Source organism: Agelaius tricolor, unplaced genomic scaffold (assembly GCF_023055355.1).
Source record: "Agelaius tricolor isolate 1412-34295 unplaced genomic scaffold, bAgeTri1.0.p SCAF_190, whole genome shotgun sequence".
NCBI lineage: Eukaryota > Metazoa > Chordata > Aves > Passeriformes > Icteridae > Agelaius > Agelaius tricolor.
In genome coordinates, this window is record NW_027269450.1 from 30,839 (window position 1) to 50,244 (window position 19,406).

The 19,406-nt window shown below is 51.9% G+C and overlaps 1 protein-coding gene across 1 annotated transcript; it reads left to right on the forward strand.

The window, feature by feature from the left end:
- Positions 1–17: 17 nt before the first annotated feature.
- PRKCSH (PRKCSH beta subunit of glucosidase II) lies at positions 18–18,867 on the forward strand (the record flags this gene model as incomplete). Its single annotated transcript, XM_071421134.1, is given in 15 exon segments — positions 18–161; positions 776–879; positions 1,613–1,729; positions 3,693–3,788; positions 5,118–5,175; positions 6,178–6,295; positions 9,326–9,455; positions 10,447–10,534; positions 12,087–12,141; positions 13,504–13,590; positions 15,340–15,381; positions 15,384–15,464; positions 16,585–16,687; positions 17,896–17,965; positions 18,759–18,867. Coding segments are annotated over 14 exon segments (1,242 nt in total), but the record flags the coding sequence as incomplete, so codon positions are not given.
- Between the last annotated feature and the right edge of the window lie 539 nt (positions 18,868–19,406).

Sequence of the window (19,406 nt, forward strand, 5' to 3'; positions counted from 1 at the left end):
CTGATTGGCCGAGCCGCCGCACTCAAGATGGCGGCTCCGATCTGACCGGAAACGCCGCGCTCAAAATGGCGGCCGTCGTGGGAACAACCGGAAGTCCCCGCCCCTCTCCACTTCCGGTTCCGGCCTGTGGAGGCTGAGGCGCGCGAGTGAGGCCGGAACCGGTACGGGGGGGCTGGGAGCGATTTTGGGGGTTTTTTTTGGGATTTTTGGGAAATTTTGGGGATTTTGGGGGTTTTGAGAGGGGATTTGGGGAGTTCGGGGGGTTTTAAGGGGATATTGGGGGGATTTTGGGGGTCTGAAGGGGAATCTGAGGGGTCTGGGGAGGTTTAGAGGGAGTCTTGAGGGTTTGGGGGATTTTTTGGCATTTAAAGGGAATTTTGGGGGGGCTGAAGGGGGATCTGAGGGGTTTGGGGGGGGTTAAAGGGGATTTAAGGGAACTTGAGGTGGATTTGAGGGATTTTGAGGTGGATTTGTGGGGCTTTGGGGTGAATTTGAGGGAATTTAGGGTGGATTTGATGGATTTTTGGGGGACGGGGATTTGGGGTGACTTGGGGGATTTGAGGGATTTTGGGGTGAATTTGAGGGAATTTGGGGTGGATTTGATGGATTTTGTCGGGGGATTTGAGGATTTGTGGGGCTTTGAGTTGAATTGATTGGAATTTGGGGTGGATTTGGGGGGTTTTGAGTCGGATTTAAGGCAATTGGGGATGGGTTTGTGGGGGTTTGAGTTGAATTTGTTGGGATTTGGGGTCGATTCTGGGGGTCCGTGCCTCAGTTTCCCCAGGCCGGCCATGCTGCCCCTGGTGCTGCTGCTGCCCCTGGCCCTGGCTGGGACCCCCGAGGTGACGGTGACCCGACCCCGGGGGGTGGCCCTGAGCCGTGAGTGACACCCCAAAAACACCCCAAAAATCACCCCCAAAAACACCCCAAAAATCACCCCAAAAATCACCCCAAAAACACCCAAAAGTCACCCCAAAATCACCCCAAAAATCACTCCAAAACCACCAAAAATCACCCCAAAAATCACCTAAAAATCACTCCAAAAACCCCAAAATCACCCCAAAAATCCCCAAAAATCACCCCAAAAATCGCCTCAAAAATCACCCCAAAAATCACTCCCAAAATCACTCCAAAAATCGCCCCAAAAATCACCCCAAAACCCCAAATGCCCCCCAAATTTCTCCCAAATTTTCCCCCCAAAATCTCCCCTAACCCCCCCAATCCACCCTAAATCCCCCAATCACCCCAAAATCCCCAAATTTCTCCAAATTTCTCCCAAATTTCCCCCCTAAATCTCCCTCAACCCCGCCCAAATCCACCCAAAATCCCCAAAATTTCCCCAAATTTTCCCCCAAAATCTCCCCCAAATCCACCTTAAATCCCCCAATCACTCCAAAATCCCCAAATATCCCCAAATTTCCCCCAAAATCTCCCCCAATCCCCCCCAAATCCACCCCAAATCCCCCAATCACCCCCAAAATTCCCAAATTTTTCCCCCCGACTTCCAAATTTCTCCCGAATTTCCCCCCCAAATCCCCCCCAAATCCACTCTAAATCCCCCAAAATCCCCAAAATCCCCAAATTTGCCCAAATTCCCCCAATTTTGCCCCAGAGCTGCCGTTCTATGACCCCTCGGGGCCGTTCCGCTGCCTGGACGGCTCCGGCTCCATCGCCTTCCACTGGGTCAACGACGACTACTGCGACTGCAAGGACGGCTCTGACGAGCCTGGTGGGTCCCCAAAACCCCAAAAACCACCCCAAAAATGAACTCGGCACCCCCAAAAACCCCCCGGGCCCATGGGAGCCCCAAAAACCCCAAAACTGTCCCAAAAATCCCACAGAGAGCCCCAAAAACCGCCCCAAAATTGGCCCCAAAAACCCCAGAACTGCGACTGCAGGGACAGCTCTGATGAGCCTGGTGGGTCCCCAAAACCCCAAAAATAACCCCAAAAATAACCCCAAAAATGAACTCGGCACCCCCAAAAACCCCCCGGGCCCATGGGAGCCCCAAAAACCCCAAAACTGTCCCAAAAATCCACCCCAAAAACCTCAAAACTGCCCCAAAATCCACCCCAAAAACCCCAGAACTGTGACTGCAGGGAGGGGTCTGATGAGCCTGGTGGGTCCCCAAAACCCCAAAAATAACCCCAAAAATACCCCAAAAATAACCCCAAAATTGAACTCGGGACCCCCCAAAACCCCCCGGGCCAATGGGAACCCCAAAACTGCCCCAAAATCCACCCCAAAAACCCCAAAACTGCCCCAAAATCCACCCCAAAAACCCCAGAACTGCGACTGCAGGGAGGGCTCTGATGAGCCTGGAGGGTCCCCAAAACTCCAAAAATAACCCCAAAAATACCCCAAAAACACCCAGGGCTCTGGGAACCCCAAAAACCCCAAAACTGCCCCAAAAACCCTACAGGGAACCGCAAAAAAACCCCAAAACCACCCCCGAAACTGCCTCAAAAACCCCAAAACTGCTCAAAATCCGCCCTAAAACCGCCCCAAAAACCCCTCAGGGGCCCCCAAAAACCACCCCAGAACCCCCAAAATCCATCGGGGATCCCCCAAAATTCCGCCAGGACCCCCCCAAAATCCACTTTGGGACCCCCAGGATCTCCTCAGAACCCCCCAAAATCCCCTCAGGACCCCCCAAATTTCCCCCAAAATCCCCTCAGGACCCCCAAATTCCCCCCAGGGACCCCCAAACCCCTCCCCATCAAAGCCCCCTCCTCACTTTGAGGGACCCCAGGGCCCTTCTGGGACCTTCCCACCCCCCCCAAATTTTGGGGAGGGGTCCCCAAATTCTCTCTGGGAGCCCCCCCAGACCCCCCCCCAGACTGAGGGGTCCCCCCCAAATCCCTCCAGGGACCCCCAAAATTCCAGAATCCCCCCTCAAACCCCCATCCCAAAGCCCCTTCCTCACTTTTAGGGACCCCATTTTCTCCCTCTGGGACCCTTCTGGGACCTTCCAACCCCCCCAAATTTTGGGGAGGGGTCCCCAAGGTCTCTCTGGGTGCCCCCCCAGACCCCCCCAGTCTGAGGGGTCCCCCCAGGGACCCCCAAATCCCCCCCAGGGACCCCCAAAATTCCAGAATCCCCTCTCAAAACCCCTCCTGAGCTGTTCCCCTGCTCAACTTTTGGGACCCCAGGGCCCTTCTGGGACCTTCCCGCCCCCCCAAATTTTGGGGAGGGGTCCCCAAGGTCTCTCTGAGTGCCCCCCCAGACCCCCCTCAGACCGAGGGGTCCCCCCCAAATCCCCCAGGGACCCCCAAACCCCTCCAGGGACCCCCAAAATTCCAGGATCCCCTCTCAAAACCCCTCCTGAGCTGTTCCCCTGCTCAACTTTTGGGACCCCAGGGCCCTTCTGGGACCTTCCCGCCCCCCCAAATTTTGGGGAGGGGTCCCCAAGGTCTCTCTGAGTGCCCCCCCAGACCCCCCTCAGACCGAGGGGTCCCCCCCAAATCCCCCAGGGACCCCCAAACCCCTCCAGGGACCCCCAAAATTCCAGGATCCCCTCTCAAAACCCCTCCTGAGCTGATCCCCTGCTCAACTTTTGGGACCCCAGGGCCCTTCTGGGACCTTCCAACCCCCCCAAATTTTGGGGAGGGGTCCCCAAATTCTCTCTGGGTGCCCCCCCAGACCCCCCCCAGACCGAGGGGTCCCCCTAAAACGCCCCCAAACCCCCTCAGGGACCCCGGCGTGCCCCAACGGGCGCTTCCACTGCACCAACGCCGGGCACCGGCCCCGCAGCGTCCCCGCGGCCCACGTCAACGACGGCGTCTGCGGTGCGGATTTGGGGGGTTTGGGGGGATTTGGGGGGTCCTGAGGGGATTTGGGGGGGTCCTGAGGGGATTTGGGGGCGTTAGGTGGGAGTTGAGGGAGTTTGGAGGGGATTTGGGGGGGATTTGGGGGGTCCTGGGGGGACTTTGGGGGGGTCTGGGGGCGTCCTGAGGGGATTTGGGGGGGATTTGGGAAGGATTTGGGGTGGGTTTGGGGGGGTCCTGGGGGGATTTGAGGAGTTTTGGGGAGTCCTGTGGGGGTCTTGGGGACATTTGGGAAGGATTTTGGGGGGTCCTGGGGGGGTTGAGGGGGTTTGGGTGGGATTTGGGAAGGATTTGGGGTGGGTTTGGGGGGGTCCTGGGGGGGTCCTGAAAGGGTTTAGGGGGGGAGTTGGGAAGGTTTGGGGAGATTTGGGGAGTTTTGGGGGAGTTTTGAGGGGATTTTGGGGGGTCCTGGGGGGATTTGGGGGCATTTTGGGGGGGATTTGGGGTGGTCTTGGGGGGATTTTGGGGAAGTCTGGGGGGTCCTGGGAGGTTTTGGAGGGGATTTGGGGGGAGTTTTGGGGGGCATTTGGGGGGTCCTGAGGGGATTTTTGGGGCGATTTGGAGGGGGTTTGAGAGGAGTCTGGGGGGAAGTTGGGGGATTTTGGGGGGGATTTTGGGGGGTTTGGGGGCTGTAGGTGGGAGTTGAGGGAATTTCGGGGGGAGTTTGGAGGGGATTTGGGGAGATCTGAGGGGATTTTGAGGGGTCCTGGGGGGATTTTGGGTGGATTTGGGGCGGGATTTTGGGGGGTCCTGAGGGGATTTGGGGGCTGTAGGTGGGAGTGGAGGGAATTTGGAGGGGATTTGGGGGCATTTAGGGAGTTTTGGGGGGATTTTGGGGGGTCCTGGGGGGATTTTTGGGGAGTCCTGGCGGGGTCCTGGGGGGATTTTTGGGGGGTCCTGGGGGGGGGGGGGGGTTTGGGGCTGTTTTGGGGAGGATTTGGGGTGGAGTTTGGGGGGTGCTGGGCAGGATTTGGGGTGGTCTTGGGGGGATTTTGGGGGATCTTGAGGGGGTCCTGGGACGGTTTGGAGGGGATTTGGGGGGTCCTGAGGGAATTTGGGGGGGTCCTGAGGGAATTTGGGGGCTTTAGGTGGGAGTTGAGGGGATTTGGGGGGCATTTGGGGAGTTTTGGGGGAGTTTTGGGGGTCCTGGGGGGGTTTGGAGGGGATTTGGGGGGCATCTGGGGGGTCTTGAGGGTGTTTGGGGGGGAGTTGGGGAGTTTTGGGGGCATTTGGGGGGATTTTGGGGGTTTTGGGCGATTCTGTGCTGATTTTGGGGTGTCCCCCCCCCAGATTGCTGCGATGGCACCGACGAGTGGGGGAGCGGGGCCGGCTGTGAGAACACCTGCAGGTCTGTACTGGTTTGGACTGGTTTGGACTGGTTTATACTGGTTTTAACCGGTGTTTCCTGGTCCATACTGGTTTATACCGGTCTATACTGGTCCATACTGGTTTCCCCAGGGAGCAGGGCCGTCAGGAGCGTGAGGAGTGGCTCCGCTCGGGATGAACTGGTTTATACTGGTTTATACTGGTTTATACTGATTTTAACCGGATTTTCCTGGTCCATACTGGTTTATACTGGTTTATACTGGTCCATACTGGTTTCTCACAGGGAGCAGGGCCGTCAGGAGCGTGAGGAGCGGCTCCGTTCGGGATGAACTGGTTTACACTGGTTTATACTGGTTTATACTGATTTTAACCGGATTTTCCTGGTCCATACTGGTCCATACTGGTTTATTCCAGTCTGTATTGGTCCATACTGGCTTATAGTGGTCCATACTGGTCCATACTGGTTTTTACTGGTTTCCCCAGGGAGCAGGGCCGGCAGGAACGTGAGGAGCGGCTCCGCTCGGGATGAACTGGTCCATACTGGTTTATACTGATTTTAACTGGATTTTCCTGGTCCATACTGGTCCATACTGGTTTATACTGGTCTGAACTGGTCCATACTGGTTTCCATAGGGAGCAGGGCCGGCAGGAGCGTGAGGAGCGGCTCCGCTCGGGATGAACTGGTTTATACTGGTTTATACTGATTTTAACCGGATTTTCCTGGTTTATTCCAGTCTGTACTGGTCCATACTGGTTTATACTGATTTTAACCAGATTTTCCTGGTCCATACTGGTCCATACTGGTCCATACTGGTTTTTACTGGTTTCCCCAGGGAGCAGGGCCGGCAGGAGCGTGAGGAGCGGCTCCGCTCGGGATGAACTGGTCCATACTGGTTTATACTGGTTTATACTGATTTTAACCGGATTTTCCTGGTTTATTCCAGTCTGTACTGGTCCATACTGGTCCATACTGGTTTTTACTGGTTTTTACTGGTCCATACTGGTCCATACTGGTTTCCCACAGGGAGCAGGGCCGGCAGGAACGTGAGGAGCGGCTCCGCTCGGCCGCCCTGGCCAGGGAAGGTTTCGCGCTCCGGCAGCGCCTGGTGCAGGAGGCGGCCGAGGGAAAACGCCAAAAACAGGTGGGGAAAATTGGGAATTTTGGGAAAATTTGGGAATTTTGGGGGAATTTGGGAATTTTGGGGAAAATTTGGGAATTTTGGGGGAATTTTTGGGGGATTTTGGGGGAATTTTTGGGGGAATTTGGGGGGAATTTGAGGGAAATTTCAGGGTTTTTTCAATAAAATAATTGAAATTATTTAAAAAGTAAATTTCAGGATAATTTGGGGAAAATTTTGGGATAATTTTGGGGATAATTCTGAGGGTAATTTCTGTGAAATTTGGGGGAATTTTGGGAAAATTTTGGGATAATTCTGGGGGTAATTTCTGAATATTTGCAGGGTAATTTCTGGGAAATTTGGGGAAATTTTGGGATAATTTCAGGAAAATTTTGGGATAATTCTGGGGGTAATTTCTGATTATTTCCAGGGTAATTTCTGTGAAATTTAAGGAATTTTGGGGGAATTTTCGGGACATTTCAGGATAATTTTGGGAAAATTTTGGGATAATTTCAGGATATTTTTTGGAGAATTTTGGGATAATTTCAGGATATTTTTGGGGAAATTTTGGGATAATTTCAGGATAATTTTGGGATAATTCTGGGGGTAATTTCTGAATATTTCCAGGGTAATTTCAGTGTAATTTGGGGGAATTTTGGGATAATTTCAGGATAATTTGGGGATAATTCTGGGGGTAATTTCTGAATATTTCCACAGTAATTTCTGTGAAATTTGGGGAAATTTCTGGGTTTTTTCAATAGAGTTTTGGGAGAATTTTGGGAGAATTCTGGGATAATTCTGGGGGTAATTTCAGTGGAATTTGGGTGAAATTTTGGGGAAATTTTGGGATAATTTCAGTAGAATTTTGGGGAAATTTCAGGGTTTTTTTCAATATAGTTTTGGGATAATTTTGGGAAAATTCTGGGGGTAATTTCCAAATATTTCCAGGGGAATTTTGGGGAAATTTTGGGGAAATTTCAGGGGTTTTTTCAATATAGTTTTGGGGTAATTTTGGGAAAATTCTGGGGGTAATTTCTGAATATTTCCAGGGGAATTTTGGGGAAATTTGGGGGAATTTTGGGGAAATTTCAGGTTTTTTTTCAATAGAGTTTTGGGAGAATTTTGGGATAATTCTGGGGGTAATTTCAGTGGAATTTGGGGGAAATTTTGGGGAAATTCCTGGGTTTTTTCAATATAATTTTGGGAAAATTTCCCGATAATTTTGGGAAAATTTTAGGATAATTTCAGGAAAATTTTGGGATAATTCTTGGGGTAATTTCTGAATATTTCCAGGGTAATTTCTGTGAAATTTGAGGAATTTTGGGGACATTTCAGGTTTTTTTTCAATAGAGTTTTGGGATAATTCTGGGGGTAATTTCAGGATAATTTTGGGAAAATTTTGGGAGAATTTGGGGAGAATTCTGGGGGTAATTTCTGAATATTTCCAGGGTAATTTCTGTGAAATTTGGGGATAATTTGGGGTAATTTTGGGGTAATTTTGTGTCCCCCAGGCCCGGCTGCAGGGGCTGCAGGAGGGGCGGTCTCTGGGATAATTTGGGGATAATTTCACAATAATTTCAGGATAAATTCAGGATAAATTCAGGATAATTTCACAATAAATTCACAATAATTTCAGGATAAATTCAGGATAAATTCAGGATAATTTCACAATAAATTCACAATAATTTCAGGATAATTTCACGATAATTTCAGGATATTTTCACAATAATTTTAGGATAATTTCAGGATAATTTCAGGATAAATTCACAATAATTTCAGGATAATTTCAGGATAATTTTGGGATAATTTTGGGGTCATTTCGTGTCCCCCAGGCCCAGCTGGAGGCGCTGCAGGAGGGGCGGTCTCTGGGATAATTTCACAATAAATTCAGGATAATTTCAGGATAATTTCACAATAATTTTGAGATAATTTCAGGATAATTTTGGGGTAATTTCAGGATAATTTTGGGGTCATTTCGTGTCTCCCAGGCCCATCTGGAGGCGCTTCAGGAGGGGCGGTTTCTGGGATAATTTCAGGATAAATTCAGGATAAATTCACAATAATTTCAGGATAATTTCAGGATAATTTTAGGATAAATCAGGATAATTTCAGGATAATTTCACAATAATTTTGGGGTAATTTCAGGATAATTTTGGGGTAATTTTGTGTCTCCCAGGCCCATCTGGAGGCGCTGCAGGAGGGGCGGTTTCTGGGATAATTTCACAATAAATTCAGGATAATTTGGGGATAATTTCAGGATAATTTCAGGATAAATTCACGATAATTTCAGGATAATTTGGGGCTCATTTCAGGATAAATTCAGGACAATTTCACGATAATTTCAGGATAATTTTGGGCTCATTTCAGGATAATTTTGGGGTCATTTTGTGTCCCCCAGGCCCGTCTGGAGTCGCTGCAGGAGGGGCGGTCTCTGGGATAATTTCAGGATAATTTCACAATAATTTCAGGATAACTTTGGGATAATTTTGAGATAATTTCAGGATAATTTCAGGACAATTTCAGGATAATTTCAGGATAATTTCAGGATAATTTTGTGCCATTTCGTGTCCCCCAGGCCCGGCTGGAGGCGCTTCAGGAGGGGCGGTTTCTGGGATAATTTCACAATAAATTCAGGATAATTTCACGATAATTTCAGGATAATTTTGGGGTAATTTCAGGATAATTTTGTGGTAATTTCAGGATAATTTTGGGGTAATTTTGTGTCTCCCAGGCCCAGCTGGAGGCGCTGCAGGAGGGGCGGTTTCTGGGATAATTTCACAATAAATTCAGGATAATTTGGGGATAATTTCAGGATAATTCCAGGATAATTTCACAATAATTTCAGGATAATTTGGGGCTCATTTCAGGATAATTTTGGGGTCATTTTGTGTCCCCCAGGCCCGGCTGCAGGGGCTGCAGGAGGGGCGGTCTCTGGGATAATTTCAGAATAATTTCACAATAATTTCAGGATAACTTTGGGATAATTTTGAGATAATTTCAGGATAATTTCAGGATAATTCTGGGGTAATTTTGGGGTCATTTCGTGTCCCCCAGGCCCGGCTGGAGGCGCTGCAGGAGGCGCGGCGGGAGCTGGAGCAGCGCCTGGGGGCGCTCAGGGCGGCCAAGGAGGCGGCGGAGGGACCCGAGCAGGCGGCGCGGGCGGAGCTGCGCCGGAAATGGGAGGGTACGGGGGGAAATTGGGGAATTTTGGGGCTTTTTGGGATTTCTTGGGGGGTTTTGGGGCTTTTTGGGATTTCTGGGGGGTTTTGGGGGATTTGGGCTTTTTTTGGGTTTTTTTGGGGGGTTTTTTGGGGTTTTTTTTGGTTGTTTTTTGAGTTTTTTTGGGGGGTATTTTGGGCCTTTTTTGGGGTTTTTTTGGGGGGGATTTTTTTGGTTTTTTTTGGTTTTTTGAGGGGGAGGTTGGGTTTTTTTTGAGCCTTTTTTAGGTCTTTTTTGAGCCTTTTTTGGCATTTTTGGGGGTTTTTTTGGGTTTGTTTTTGGGTTTTTGGGGGGGTTTTGGGTTTTGTTGGGGGGGGTTTGGGGGTGTTTTGGTTGTTTTTTTTGGGGTTTTTTTTTTGGGTTTTGGGGTTTTTTGGGTTATTTTTTGTGGTTTTTTGCACCTTTTTGGGGTTTCTTTTTTGAGGTTATTTTGTGGTTTTTGGGGGTTTTTTGCGATTTTTTGGGGGTTTTTTTGGGGTTTTTTGGGGTTTTTTTTTGTGCCTTTTTGGGGTTTCTTTTTTGGGGTTTATTTGTGGTTTTTTGAGGGTTTTTGAGGTTTTTTGGGGGGTTTTTGGGATTTTTTTTTTTGTTTTTTTGGGGTATCTTTTGGGCTTTGTTTGGGCTTTGTTTGGGGTTTTTTGGGGCTTTATTTGGGGTTTTTTTGGGCTTCGTTTGGGGTTTTTTAGGGATGAACTTCTGGGTCCTGGAAGGAATTTTTATTCCCCAGGATGAACTTCTGGTCCCCCTGAGGAATTTTGGGCTCCCTGGGATGAATTTTTCGGTCCCCCTGAGGACTTTTGAGGGAACACAGGAGGAAATTGGGAGAAATTTGGGGATCCTGGGATGAATTTTTGGGTCCCTGGATGAATTTTTCCTCCCCAGGATGAATTTTTGGGTCCCCTTGATGAATTTTAGGCTCCCAAAATGCCCCAAATCCCCCCCAATTTTCCCTTTAGAGCAGAGAGCAGCAGCGGCAGCCGCGGCCCAGGACGGGGCCAGGGCGGACGAGGCCTTCACGGAGCTCGACGGGGACGGGGACGGACGGCGAGTGTGGGGCCTTGGGGCCTGCGGGGCCTGCGAGGCCTGTGGGGCCTTTTGGGGCCTGTGGGGGCCTGTGGGGCCTGCGGGGCCTGTGGGGCCTGCGGGGACTGTGGGGCCTTGGGGCCTGCGAGGCCTGTGGGGCCTGTGATGCCTGTGGGGCCTGCGGGGCCTTGGGGCCTGCGGGGCCTGTGGGGCCTTTTGGGGCCTGTGGGGCCTGTGGGGCCTGCGAGGCCTGTGGGGCCTTTTGGGGCCTGTGGGGCCTGCGAGGCCTGTGGGGCCTGTGGGGCCTTGGGGCCTGTGGGGCCTGTGGGGCCTTGGGGCCTGTGGGGCCTTGGGGCCTGCGAGGCCTGTGGGGCCTGTGGGGCCTTGGGGCCTGTGGGGCCTGTGGGGCCTTCGGGGCCTTGGGGCCTGTGGGGCCTTGGGGCCTTTTGGGGCCTGCGGGGCCTGAGGGGCCTGCGAGGCCTGTGGGGCCTGTGGGGCCTTGGGGCCTGTGGGGCCTGCGGGGCCTGTGGGGCCTGTGGGGCCTTTTGGGGCCCGTGGGGACTGTGGGGCCTTTTGGGGCCTGTGGGGCCTGTGGGGCCTGCGGGGCCTGCGTGGCCTGTGGGGCCTTTTGGGGCCTGTGGGGGCCTTGGGGCCTGTGGGGCTTGCGGGGCCTGTGGGGCCTTGGGGCCTGTGGGGCCTTTTGGGGCCTCTGGGGCCTGTGGGGCCTGTGGGGCCTGTGGGGCCTGCGGGGCCTGTGGGGCCTCTGGGGCCTCTGGGGCCTGTGGGGCCTGTGGGGCCTCTGGGGCCTGTGGGGCCTTGGGGCCTGCGGGGCCTGTGGGGCTTTGGGGCTTTTTGGGGCCTTTTGGGGCTTTCTGGGGCTTTTTGGGGCTTTTTGGGGTTCTGGGGCCTTTTGGGGGCGGCTCAGGTTGGGGATTTTAGGGGATTTTAGGGGGATTTTTGAGGGGGTTTTGGGGGCATTTTTGGGGGTTTTTTGGGAGGGGGTTTGGGGCTTCTCAGGTGGGGGACTGGGAGTTTTGGGGGATTTTTGAGGGGTTGTTGAGGGGTTTCTGGGTGGTTTTTGGGGCATTTTGGGGTTCTGGGGGGATTTGGGGGCATCTCAGGTTGGGAGATTGGGGATTTTTGAGGGGTTTTTGGGTGATTTTGGGGGGGATTTGTGGGGATTTTGGGGGTGGTTTTGGGGTTTTTTGGGGGCAGTTTTGGGGTTTTCTTGGGGGGATTTTTGGGGTTTTTGGGGACATTTTAGGGGGATTTTTTTTTAGGATTTTGGGGGGTTTTTGGGGAGATGGGCTTTTGTGGGAGATTTTTTGGGGGATTCTGGGGACTTTTGAGGGGTTTTTGGGGGATTTTGGGGGGATTTTTGGGGGGTTTTCTAGGATTTTGGTGGTTTTTTGGGGAGATACTGGGGTTTTGTGAGGGATTTTTTTGGGATTTTTGTGGGGATTTTTGGGGGGATTTTTTGGGGGATTCTGGAGGAGATTTAGGGAGGGATTTTGGGTGGATTTTTGGGGAATTTGGGTTTTTTGGATGCCCCTGACCCCCCCTGTCCCCACAGGCTGACGTTGGCTGAGCTCAGAGCCCGCCCTGAGCTGGACATTCCTGAGATTGAGGTGAGAGCCCAAAAAACCCCAAAATCCAAAAATTCCTCCCCAAAAAAACCCCAAAAAATCCAAATCCTCGCCCTCAAAAAAACCCTCCCAAAATTTTTTTAAAAATCCCTCAAAAATTTTCCTAAAAATTCTTCAAAATCCCCCAAGAAAAACCCAAAGAACTCCCAAAAATCTTCAATAATCCAACAAAAAAATCCCCAAAAATCTAAAAAAAATCCCCCAAAAAATCCTGAAAAATCTTCCAAAAAATAAAATAAAAAAATACCAACCCCCCCCAAAAAATCCCCAAAACCCACCCAAAAAATCTCATAAAATTCAAAAAAAACCCTAAAATAAAAAAAATCTCAAAGAAAAATCCCCCCAAAAATCCCAAAAAATTCACAAAAAATCCCCACCAAGAAAAACCCCAAAAAACTCAAAAACCACCCAAAAAACTCAAAGAAAACCCCCAAAAACTCAAAAAAATCCCTAAAAAACTAACAAAAAGTCCCAAAAACCCCCTCCAATAAAAATCCCAAAAAAAATCCCAAAAATCCCCATCAATAAACCCCCAAAAAACTCACAAAAATCCCCAAAAAATTCAAAAAAATCCCCAAAAAATCCCCATCAATAAACCCCTGAAAAACTCACAAAAGCCCCCAGAAAACTCAAAAAAAACCCCCAAAATCTCAAAAAAAATCCCCAAAAAAATCCCAAAAATCCCAAAATCCCCACCAAAAAAACCTCTAAAAACTCAAAAACATCCCCCAAAAAATCCCAAAAATCCCCACCAAAAAAATCCCCAAAATTCCCAAAAAAAACCCCCCAAAAAACTCACAACTGCCCCCCCCAAAAAAACTCAAAAAACCCCAAAAAAACCTAAAAAAATCCCCCAAAAAGTCTCCAAAAATCCTTGAAAAATCCCCAAAATTCCCCAAAAAAATCCCAAAAATCCCCACCATAAAACCCTCAAAAAATTCACAAAAATCCCCCAAAAACTCAAAAAAACCCTGAAAACACTTACAAAAAACTTAAAAAACTCCCCAAAAAAAACTCTAAAAAATACTTGAAAAACCCCCAAAAAATCCTTAAAAACGCCAAAAAACCTCCCCAAAAAACTCAAAAAAATCCCCCAAAAAGCTCTGAAAAATCCTTGAAAAACCTGAAAAATCCCCCAAAAATCCACAAAAAAGCTCCCAAAAAAACTCAAAAAAATCCCCAAAAATCCTTGAAAAATCCCAAAAAAACCTCCAAAAATCCTTGAAAAAAATCCCCAAAATTCCCCCAAAAATCCTCAAAAAACCCCAAAATTCCCCCCAAAAAACCCCAAAATTCCCCCAAAAATCCTAAAATCCCCGTCCCCATTTTGGGGTCCCCCCCCAGGCCGAGCTGGGCCCCGAGGGCTCCGTGGATTCCGGAACCTTCCGGGAGCGGCTCTGGGGCAGCGTCCGGGAGCGGCTGCGGGGCCAGGTGGGAATTTGGGGAATTTGGGGGATTTGGGGGTCCCAAAATTTGGGATTTTGGTTCCTGAAATTTGGGGGTTTTTGGGAATTTTGGGGGTTCCTGAAATTTGGGGATTTTGGGGGTTTGGGGGGATTCCTGAAATTTGGGGGTTTTGGGGGGATTTTGGGGCTTCCTGAAATTTGGGGGTTTTGGGGGTTTGGGGGGTTCCTGAAATTTGGGGGTTTTGGGGCTTCCTAAATTTTGGGGGTTTGGTGCTGGGGGGGCCTAAAATTGAAGGGGTTGGAATTTGGGGAGGGGTCCCAAAATTTGGGGCTTTTGAGAAGCCCAAATTTGGGGGTTTGGGGGATTTTGGTTCCTAAAATTTGGGGGTTTTGGGGGATTTTGGTTCCTAAAATTTGGGGGTTTTGGGGGATTTTGGTTCCTAAAATTTGGGAGTTTGGTGCTGGGGGGGCCCTAAAATTGAAGGGTTTGGAATTTGGGGTGGGGTCCCGAAATTGGGATTTTGGTTCCTGAAATTTGGGGGTTTTGGGAACTTGGAAAGGGTCAAAAGGGTCCCAAAATTTGGGGGTTTTGGGGGATTTTGGTTCCTGAAATTTGGGGCTTTTGGGGATTTTGGGGATTCCTGAAATTTGGGGGTTTTTGGGGATTTTGGGGATTCCTGAAATTTGGGGCTTTTGGGGATTTTGGGGATTCCTGAAATTTGGGGCTTTTGGGGATTTTGGGGATTCCTGAAATTTGGGGTTTTTGGGGATTTTGGGGCTTCCTGAAATTTGGGGGTTTTGGGGGATTTTGGTTCCTGAAATTTGGGGGTTTTGGGGATTTTGGGGATTCCTGAAATTTGGGGTTTTTGGGGATTTTGGGGATTCCTGAAATTTGGGGGTTTTGGGGCTTCCTAAATTTTGGGGGTTTTGGTGCTGGGGGGGCCTAAAATTTAAGGGGTTGGAATTTCGGGAGGGGTCCCAAAATTGGGATTTTGGTTCCTGAAATTTGGGGGTTTTGAGAACTTGGGAAGGGTCAAAAGGGTCCCAAAATTTGGGGTTTGGGAACCCCGATTTGGGGGTTTTGGGGATTTTGGTTCCTGAAATTTGGGGGTTTTGGGAGGCCCAAATTTGGGGGTTTTTGGGAATTTTGGGGGTTCCTGAAATTTGGGGGTTTGGGGGATTTTGGTTCCTGAAATTTGGGGGTTTGGGGGATTTGGGGAGGGGTCCCAAGGCCTCTTTTGGGGGGGTCCTACCCCAATTTTGGGGGGTCCCAGGGAGTTTCTGGGTGGTTCCCACCCCAATTTTTGGGGTTCCCATCCCAATTTCGGGGTTCCCACCCCAATTTTGGGGGGTTCCATCCCAATTTTGGGGATTCCCATCCCAATTTTGGGGGGTTCCCATCCCAATTTCGGGGTTCCAGGGAGTTTTTGGGGGTTCCCATCCCAATTTTGGGGGATTCCCATCCCAATTTTGGAGTTCCCATCCCAATTTCGGCGTTCCCATCCCAATTTTTGGGGATTCCCACCCCAATTTCGGGGTTCCCACCCCAATTTTTGGGGTTTCCATCCCAATTTCGGGGTCCCAGGGAGTTTTTGTGGGTTCCCATCCCAATTTTGGGGGTTCCCACCCCAATTTTTCGGGGTTCCCATCCCAATTTTGGGGGTTCCATCCCAATTTTCGGGGTTCCCATCCCAATTTTTGGGGGTTCCCATCCCAATTTTGGGGGATTCCCATCCCAATTTTCGGGGTTCCCTCCCCAATTTTGGGGTCCCAGGACCCCCCCGAGCCCCCCCAGGCCCCCCCCGAGCGCCCCCCGAGCCCCCCGAGGATGAGGAGGAGGAGGAAGAGCCCGAGGAGGAGGAGGAGGAGGAGGAAGAGGAGGAGGAAGGCCCTGAGCAGGTTTGGGGGACCCCACACCCCGAATTTGGGGGGGATTCCAAAAAATTTGGGGGTCCTGAACCTCGAATTTTAGGAAAATCCCCAATTTTGAGGGGTCCCAAACCCCAGATTTTGGGGTTCCTTCGTTTTGAGGGGTCCAAAACCCCAAATTTTGGGGTTCCTCAATTTTAGGGAGTCCCAAACCCCAAATTTTGGGGGGTCCCGAACCCGAATTTTGGGGGTTCCCCAATTCTGGGGGATCTTAAACCCCAAAGTTTTGGGGCTTCTTAAACCCCTCAATTTTGGGGCATCTTGAACCCCAAATTTTGGGGTTCCCCAAATTTTTGGAGTCCTGAACCCCCAAATTTTTGGGGTTCCCGAACCCGAATTTTTGGGGTTTCCCAATTTTGGGGCTCCTGAACCCCAAATTTTTGTGCTTCCCCAATCCTGGGGGTCCCAAACCCCAATTTTTGGGGGATCCCGAACCCCAAATTTGGCCCCCCCAGAGCATGAACCCCCCCCCAAAATGGGGCCGAATTTGGGGGGGAAATTTTGGGGTCCCCCACCCCATAAATTTTTGGGGGAAGGGTCCCAAACTTCAATTTTAGGGGGGGTGGGACCCCAAATTTCCAGGGTGGGACCCCAAATTTTGGGGTTTAGGACCCCAAATTTGGGGGTTTTGGGGATTTTGGGGTTTCCTGAAATTTGGGTTTTTTGGGGGATTTTGGTTCCTGAAATTGGGGGTTTTGGTGCTGAGGGGGCCCTAAAATTGAAGGGGTTGGAATTTGGGGAGGGGTCCCAAAATTTGGGGGATTTGGGAAGCCCAAATTTGGGGGTTTGGGGGATTTTGGGGATTCCTGAATTTTGGGAGTTTGGGAGGCCCAAATTTGGGGCTTTTGGGGATTTTGGGGTTTCCTGAAATTTGGGAGTTTGGGGGATTTTGGTTCCTGAAATTTGGGGGGTTTTGGAAACTTGGAAAGGGTCAAAAGTTGGGGAGGGGTCCCAAAATTTGGGGGTTTTGGGGATTTTGGGACCCCAAATTCAACGCCCCCAAAAAATGGCGCCAAATTTGGGGGTGGGGGAGGGGGCAAATTTTGGGGTCCCCCCCCTGACCCCTCCCTCCCCTCCCCCCCCCCCCCAGGTGGCCCCGGTGCCCCCCCAGGAGGGGGAGGGGGAGGGGCAGGGGGAGGAGCCCCCCCAGGAGGAGCCGCCCCCGGACCCCCAGACCCAGGAGCTGATGGACGGTGGGGGAGGGGAAATGGGGGGGGGTTTGGGGGGAAATGGGGGGGATTTGGGGGTCCTGGGGGGGATTTGGGGGGGGTTTGGGGGGTCCTGGGGGGGAATTTGGGGGGGGATTTGGGGGGATTGGGGGGAAATGGGGGGGATTTATGGGGTGTTGGGGGGGATTTGGGGGTCCTGGGGGGGAATGGGGGGGGTTTGGGGGGGATTTGGAGGGGTTTGGGGGGGTTTGGGCTGGATTTGGGGGGGATTTGGGGGTCCTGAGGGGGATTTGGGAGAGATTTGGGGTGAGTTGGGGGAGATTGGGGGCAGTTGGGGTGGATTTGGGGGGGATTTGGGGGGAGATTGGGGACAAATGGGGGGGATTTGCCTGATTTGGGGGGGTCCTGAGAGGGATTTGGGGGGATCTGAGGGGGATTTGGGGGGATTTGGGGGGGAAATGGGGGGAGTTGGGGTGGATTTGGGGTGGATTTGGGGGATTTTGGGGGCAGTTGGGGGGGATTTGGGGGAAGTTTGGAGGGAGATTTGGGGGTTTGGGGGGGACTTGGGGGGCATTTGCCTGTTTTGGGGGGGATTTGGGGGGTCCTGAGGGGGATTTGGGTTGGATTTTGGGGCGGTTGGGGGGGATTTTGAGGGGACATGGGGGGGATTTGGGGGGATTTGGGGAAGTTTGGGGGGAGATTGGGGGGGAATGGGAGGGATTTGGGGGGGGATTTGGGGGGTTTAGGGCCGATTTGGGGTGGATTTGGGGGGGTCCTGAGGGGGATTTGGGGGAGATTGGGGGGAAAATGAGGGGGATTGGGGGGGATTGAGGGGCATTTGGGGAGGGATTTGGGGGGCTTTAGGGGAGATTTGGGAGGATTTTGGGGGGATTTATGGGGTATTGGGGGGATTTGGGGGACATTGGGGGCATTTGGGGGGGTACTGAGGGGGATTTGGGGGGATTTTGAGGGGGATTGGGTTGGATTTGGGGGGTCCTGGGCTGATTTTGGGCTGATTTTGGGCTGATTTTGGGCTGATTTTGGGCTGATTTTGGGGTGATTTTGGGCTGATTTTGGCTGATTTGGGGCTGATTTGGGGCTGATTTGGGGCTGATTTTGGCTGATTTTGGGGTGATTTTGGCTGATTTTGGGCTGATTTTGGGGTGATTTTGGGCTGATTTTGGCTGATTTTGGGCTGATTTTGGCTGATTTTGGGGTATTTTCCCCCCCAGCCGCCCAACGCGCTCGGGACGATTTGGCTGCGGCCGAGCGGGAGCTGAAGGAGGCCGAGGAGGGGATCAGGTGGGGACCCCAAAAACGGCCCTGGGACCCCCCAAAAAATGGGCCTGGGACCCCCAAAAACAGAACTGGGACCCCCAAAATTGGGCCTGGGACCCCAAAAACGGCCCTGGAACAGCAAAAAATGGGCCTGGGACCCCCAAAACTGGGCCTGGGACGCCCAAAAACACCAAAAATGGACCTGGGACCCCAAAAATGGACCTGGGACCCCCAAAAACGGAGCAGGGACCCCCAAAAATGGGCCTGAAACACCAAAATTGGATCTGGGATCCCCAAAAATGGACCTGGGACCCCCAAAACGGGCCTGGGACCCCCGAAAATGGAGCAGGGACCCCCAAAATTGGGCCTGGAACACCAAAATTGGAGCTGGGACCCCAAAATCTGCCCTGGAACCCCAAAACCAACCCCAGAGCCCCAAAAAACACCAGGGGGGGACCCCAAAATCCTCCTTAGGATCCCCAAAATCTGCCCCAGAACCCCAAAATCAATCCCAGACCCCCAAAAATCACCAGGGGGACCCCAAAATCTGCCCCAGGGACCCCAAAATCTGCCCTGAGACCCCAAAAATAACCCAGAACCAACCCCAGACCCCCAAAATTTGTGTGAGGGACCCCAAAACGCCCCCCTGGGCCCCCCAGACCCATTCAGGCCCCCCCCGTGCCTCAGTTTCCCCGGCTCCCAGAGGGAATTTGGGGCCTTTGGGGCTCTGGGGGGGGTTTGGGGATGGGGATTTTTTTGGGGGGGGACCCCGGGGGGGTTTTGGGGACCCCCCTGACCCCCCCTTTGTGCCCCCCAGGGCCCTGGAGCTGGAGCTGGGATTGGATTTCGGGCCCGAGGGGGAATTCTCGTACCTGTACAACCAATGCTGGGAGCTGGGCACCAGCGAGTACGGGGGGACAGGGGGGGTTTGGGGGGGTTTGGGGGGAATTTGGGGGGTCCTGGGGGGGATTTGGGGGGGTTTGGGGGGTCCTGGGGGGGATTTGGGGGAATTTGGTGGAGATTTGGGGGGATTTGGGGGGATTTAGGGGGGGTTTGGGGGGGATTTGGGGGGAATTTGGGGAAGTTTGGGGGGGATTTGGGAGGATTTTTTGGGGGGTTTCGGATGATTGGGGGGGATTTGGGGAAGTCTGGGGGCTCCTGGGGGCGTTTGGGGAGAGTTTGGGGGGAGTTTGGGAGGATTTGGGGGAGTTTAAGGGGGATTTGGGGGGGATTTGGGGGTCTTGGGGAGTTTGGGGGGAATTTGGGGGGGATTTGGGGGGGTTTTGGGGGGAATTTGGGGGGTCCTGGGGGGGATTGGGAAAGTTTGGGGGGGGTTTGGGGGGATTTGGGGGGTCCTGGGGGGATTTGAGGGAGGTTTGGGGGGAATTTGGGGGGGAGTTTGGGGGGATTTGGTGGAGATCTGGGGGAGTTTGGGGGGATTTGGGGGAATTTAAGGGCATTTGGG